General features: G+C 30.6%; 2 protein-coding genes across 8 annotated transcripts in view; one reads left to right on the top strand and one right to left on the bottom strand.

The window, feature by feature from the left end:
• Positions 1–1,609, bottom strand: part of LOC106787532 (WD repeat-containing protein 19) — a 6,118-nt gene extending 4,509 nt beyond the window's left edge. Inside the window, exons 1-5 of the mRNA XM_014749957.1 lie at positions 1,438–1,609; positions 975–1,354; positions 689–899; positions 509–621; positions 10–427 (exon numbers count right to left, since the gene is read on the bottom strand). Of these exons, the coding sequence (XP_014605443.1) occupies positions 10–427; positions 509–621; positions 689–899; positions 975–1,354; positions 1,438–1,452 (1,137 nt within the window). The 5' untranslated portion in view covers positions 1,453–1,609. The remainder of the gene's footprint in view (positions 1–9; positions 428–508; positions 622–688; positions 900–974; positions 1,355–1,437) is intronic.
• A 1,566-nt stretch (positions 1,610–3,175) lies between these two features.
• Positions 3,176–6,000, top strand: part of LOC106787509 (SH3 and multiple ankyrin repeat domains protein 3) — a 92,556-nt gene continuing 89,731 nt past the window's right edge. For all 7 annotated transcript variants that reach the window (XM_014749909.1, XM_014749906.1, XM_014749908.1 and 4 more), the window contains exon 1: positions 3,176–3,520. The gene's annotated coding sequence lies outside the window, so the exon portion shown is untranslated. The remainder of the gene's footprint in view (positions 3,521–6,000) is intronic.

Here is a 6,000-nt window from a genome sequence, read left to right as displayed (position 1 = left end):
TATATATACCTTGTCTAATGTATAAAGGTGAACAGTAACTTCGATCAAACTTGTTAACAATGCTATTTTGTTTCCGCAAACGCTAGTTAATTTTGGAATTTCAACTAAATATATTAGAACATTTCCAATAGAAGTTACTACAGCTATCATTGTTCCATCTGTTGACCATTCAACTTTATTAATACCAGTTTCTTCTGTTACAGAAATCATCTTTTCAGTTTCTTCCAAATTTTGTAAACTATGTATTTTTATGGTATTATCTCCGCACGTAGCTACTTTTTCTATACTTTCGTTCAATGAAATATCTGTCAAGGAATCTTTGTGATTTTTAATTTGAAATAATTCTTGACCAACTTCTTTTATATGAGTCGATATGGCAATGAAGTATCCAGCTTCAAAACCTACTAATATATATCCATCTCCGTACCTATAAGAGAAGATGAAGAAAAATATATTTTATTTAATGCTTATATATTTTTCATCATTCTATTATTTTCTATAAACTAACCATTTATAGGTAACAATTGGGCCATAACGTTTTTGGAAAGCCAACTCAATTGGATTATCTGGATCCAAAATATTATACAGAAATAATGTAGTTTTGCTGACGATAAGAGATACCTGAATAAGATAAGAAATTAATGTAATATTTAAAAAATCATTAATTATTAATTACGATAATTTATACCGTATTTTCTCCACCTATACGATGATCCATTTTCATTTCGCTAAATTGTATGTCAGATGGTTCACCTTGCAGAGTTATCTCTCTGCGAGTGTCCCCTTCGCTTGTATTGATAGTCAACATTTTATCTTCACTAGCTAAAGCAAGAAGACCTTCGATAGACCATGCACCACACAGTATACGTTTCTTATGTTTTCCCAAAATAGGCATACGTCTGAATAATAAAACATATATTATAAGAAGCAATACGATATTAAAATTATTAAAACATTAAAGATAAATTATATACCTAGCATTAACGTGATCATAAAGTACTAAATTTCCTTTCTGAGTTCCTACAGCTAATAAACAGCTTCTTTTGGCCCACATCATACACGTTAGACCATCCCTGACACCTGCATCCATTTGAGATCTTTTACCAGTAGTCGCATTCCACAAAGTTATGATAGAAGAGTTTTGTGATATAACAGCAAGCAAATCTCCATCTGCATCCCAACCAAAGCCGGTGCATAGTCCAGGAATTTGTACACGTTCCTGAAGATCTCCTTGTCTGTCAAATATTGCAACTGATGAATCGCAACCTGTAGTTGCAATATGAGTACTATTACCAGGTCGCCAAGAAGCATAGACTGTTCCAGTACCATGAGGTTGATCCAAACGATAGAGTACCTTAGAAATATATAACTAATTAATCTATTTATATCATATAACAAGTAAATAACGTTATTAAAAGTGTCATTCGCATAACCTACCTTTTCAGATGACATAATGATACATTAAAATTTTTAATTAGCTGTTTAACTGAGTCTTCTTATATATTTTAATCACATCACTATCTATTCAGTCGTAACATGTTTTCATATTGATTAGTTAGAAACTATTTTAAATTCATATTGACATATTGACTTTGGTCGCCATGTTGTTTACATCGATCGCTAATCAAATTATTTTGTCCACTACATTACACTGATCACTGCTGCCCCCTCGAGTTAATTTCACGAACTTAACATACGAAGATCATATTTTTTAAATATTTTTTTTTAATAACAAGTCGAGAGATTAATGTAAACAAAATTTTTTAATACTCTATAAATGAGTTAATAAAATATGTGTATACTTGATTTAAAGAAATAATTTTGTATTAGGACGTATTAATATTTTTTGGGAACTTCTAGCCTCGTAGAAATCATAAAATTATAAATAAAATATTAACGAAAAGTAACGCGCGTGCGAATGATATCTACTTCCGTTTCCTGTGTATACTCGAGTTAACCGCAGGACATAGGATATTTTACAGGGATGCTTATGTATATAAGAAACCTGATCCTTCTTCTAAGATCGGCTTTAGGTATGGCAACCTGTCGACCACATTATTGCCATTGACTTTATATCCGTTGAAAGAAAAAGGAAACTCAATCGATCCTTTAGGGATCAGCGATGACAACTACTTAAACAAATTTTGAATGAAAATCTTCTACAAGATACTAAACACAAATTCAAATATATATTTATATATCTTTTGAATAGTTTATTTAATAAAAGGGTCCATTGTTCTTATCTATTAGAATACTACAGTGGTTAAGAAGAAGAAAAAAGAAGAAGATAGACGCGAAGTAACAAAAAGTAGTCAGAGTCCCGGTAATCGAAAGAAAACCGATTGTTGATTTACTCGGTCGACTTGGAGATACAGTTTGCTGTGCTTGCTTGTCGAAGAAGGTAAAGAGTATATACAGAATGAATGTATACATGTGCGAGAAAGAGAGAGAAAGAGATACCTGGAATGGTAATGGTAATGGTAATGGTACCGGTGCAGAACGTCAAGAACGCGAATTATACGAGCGCGTTTCGTTTCTTGCTCGATATCTTGAAGCTTCTCTTTGCACAACCCTTCTTCCTCACACTCTTTCGTTTACAGTTAAGGACACGATATATACTCTGATGAAATTAAGTTGGACCCGTTGTCTCACGGTCATTGACACATGCCATATATATATTTGAAATTTCAGCTCTTTATTTTCATACTAAAACGTATATAAAACGCATAATTATTTTATGTTTAAACAACATTGTAATTTTAAATATTAGATCGATGAAAACTTAATGACGATTTTTATTATTTTAAATTTGGCGCAATTTACATTATTATAAAGGACGAACAGTAGTGCCAATTTCACCCTTTATTTTTTTCTTTGTATTGTTGCATGCATTGTTTAGAAGTGTCATGGAGAACAATCAAATTCGCGCGTTTTTGTTGTACTAGTTTAAATAGAGTGAAATATTAGAAATTGTTCGAGATATAAACCGTGCTTACGACGAAAAGATAATTAAAGACATTAGGAAGACAATTAAAAGAAAATTCTAGCATATCGCTTACGGTAATTTATTGTATAATTTAATAATTAAGTATACGATTCGATAATTTGACTTGCGCGCGTTTTACCTAATGGCCGGTAGAGGCGCTTCGAGTCGAATTGAGCTATCGCTCGGTCAGTCGCAGGCGCGAGTTTATCGTGGTAAGACGTGTTGTCACTTTGCTCTTATACTTTCGTATGTCAAAACGCGTGGCTTTATTTTGCAATTATCTTTTCGATCGCGCGCGTGTATACGTTCGGTGTTTTCTTGTTTTCTTTATTTTCATTTGATTATTATTTTTTTTTTTCTTATTATTATAATTAATTGTGACAAGTGTGTGTTAGTGCAACGAAGTAAAGTGTCATCGAAGAAACTTCATTCACCTGAGCCCACAGAGAGGAAGAGAGGGAGAATATTCTTCATCTGTTATTCAACTTCTGAGAGGACTGAGCTTTTATTAACAACTTTACCAGCTTTATAACGGTCAGCAATTAAAAATTATCTTTCTTGGTTATAAACATTTTTTAAGGATCCATTTTTGTAATATGTAATTGCTCGATATGTTTAGTTGGTTGGTCTTGATGATGTAATATCGACATTATTATTTAATATTTTGTTTTATGATTTAAATCTTAATTTATATATATTTGCATGAGTAGATTCAAAAATTGTGCATTGCGTCTTTGTATTTCATCATATTACAAAAATGGCGTACCGATAATCGAAATTATATCGAACATATATCGAACGTATATCGAAAATAACTATTAATATTATTTATCGATCTATTACATAGCATTCTTTCTTTTTACGCAAAAATAGAATATTTCACGTTCGAAAAAGAAATAGATTTAAATTATAGGATCGTTTATTTTTCTTTTTTGTTTTTGTATAAAACAATATTTGTATTACCTGAAATTCGTTACTTGACTACTGCAGTATCTCGCGCAAAAACGTTCGAACAATATATTTTTAGTTGGCAAATCTCCACAATGTTTTTTTTATTTTTTTTTCATCGTGTTCTTGTAAACATACACGCATATACAAATGTTTTCTTTTTTTCTGGCACTGTTAGAATAGAATCTCTGTTGGAATTTATTAAAATTCGTTCGAAATAATAATTTCGGAAGAATGTTGTAATAGGATTTAAATGTAATATGTATGATGTTTATCAATTAATTTATCGTTAATTTATTATTGATTTTTGATGAAATTCGTGCAAGTAATATCGACCTTTCACGTAACGTAAACACTTCTAGGAGAAATCGTTAGGAATGATCTAACGTGTAGGATAAGAACCACAAATAGAGTTAGGTATTTATGATAATATCTTAGAATAAAATCATTCACTAATTTCGAAATGTGTGTGATTACAATTAAATAGATTTTTTAAAGAGATTTTTGGAAATAGATTTTTAATAGAACAAGTTTTTCATTAATCAGCCATTCGAATATAAAATATCGAGGCGAAAAAGAAAATAAATTGTCGTTCTTTAAGAAGACTTTGAGAAGAAAAAGTTTCCACGTTAAAAGTGAAAAGTTAGATGAGAAAATCAGTGGTAGATCGTGTCGTCGTCACGTCGATTAGAATGTCGGTGTCCTTGATCAGTTAAATAAATCGATTACATAATCCCAAAGTATGTATTATTCGAAACTGGTTTCGAATCGTAACACTAACACGTTTTAATTGGATCGATTTCACTCAAAATAATATCGCCTAAGGTTCCTAGGTCATTTCAAAAATTGATTACACTTTTTCCAAATTGAATAGGCTAATCGGAGAGATAATACTTATATGATATAAAAATAAATGAAAATCTATTTGTCGCAGTTAGAATGTAGTTCACACGATGTTGGAAACGTGCAATAACGTATCGTTTTTTTCCTCTCTTTCTCGTTTCTTTCTTATTTTCAAGGAGGTACCAAGATTATGTGCGTTTCACTTTCGTGTTAAGAAGTTCGTGTCGGGCTCGGTAATAATCCGTGACTAATTGCCCCGTTGAAAGATGCGATTCACGAGAATAATTTGCGCTAATAACACGGACGAATCTCTTTGTCGTGTAAATGCTTCATTGTTTCTTTTTTTTTTTTTTCTTTTTTATTTTTATTTTTTACCTCCTATTTTTCCAATTCTTTTTTATTCATATCGTAAAATTACAAGGCTAGTTTGTAAAACCGCTGGTTTAATTAAAAGTTTTACGAAAATTTCATAAATTCGTCTTTTACAATCACGTAAGAATTTTCGATTACGAATGAGGTCATAATTCGAAATGGAATTTTTTACATTTTTATTTTATCGAATCGTTTCTCTCTTCAGATATATTTCATATCTTATAAACAAGAATTTATAAGTTAAGTGTCATGTTTTTATTAATTATAGTTCTCTTATCTTTTATCTTTCGTGTAGTCTTATCAAAAGTAAACGTTTGGTTCCGTGTTTTACTCGTAGATACATGAGAAACACTTATGCGATGGTGTTTCTTTTCTTTGAAATATTTTTTATTTTTCTAACCCGTTTCATTAACAATATAGTTCGAGGTATGTCGTAAACAATGATAGCCATCGTTAACCTAATTTTTATCGTATTTATGAATTATTTGAGGTGTGACAGATAATAGATCGGATCGTTTATCTCATCGTTGAAGTATATTTATCGGAAACATTTTTTAGCTTTTAGCGATCGCCTTTTATCTCTTCAGATATTATCATAATCGTTCATTTAAAAACTTAACGAGAATAATAATGCGTTTCGTTTCATTAAGCGTTCGTTCTATTTCGGTTTTTATACTTTTTTGTTTTCCCTCGATTATTGATTCGCGATAGATTTTCTTTACTTTTTTTTTTTATTTCATTTCATTTTCTTTACTATTATTTCTTGATTTTTCTTTGAAAATGGAAATAATGAGAAAAATAATTCTGTAATAAGTTACACACACACACACAAACACACATTATCGATAACA

This window comes from Polistes canadensis, unplaced genomic scaffold (assembly GCF_001313835.1).
Source record: "Polistes canadensis isolate GaletaPanama2010 unplaced genomic scaffold, ASM131383v1 scaffold_103, whole genome shotgun sequence".
Taxonomy (NCBI): domain Eukaryota; kingdom Metazoa; phylum Arthropoda; class Insecta; order Hymenoptera; family Vespidae; genus Polistes; species Polistes canadensis.
The sequence above is the reverse complement of the archived record's forward strand: the minus strand, read 5'-3'. Positions and strand labels throughout refer to the sequence as shown.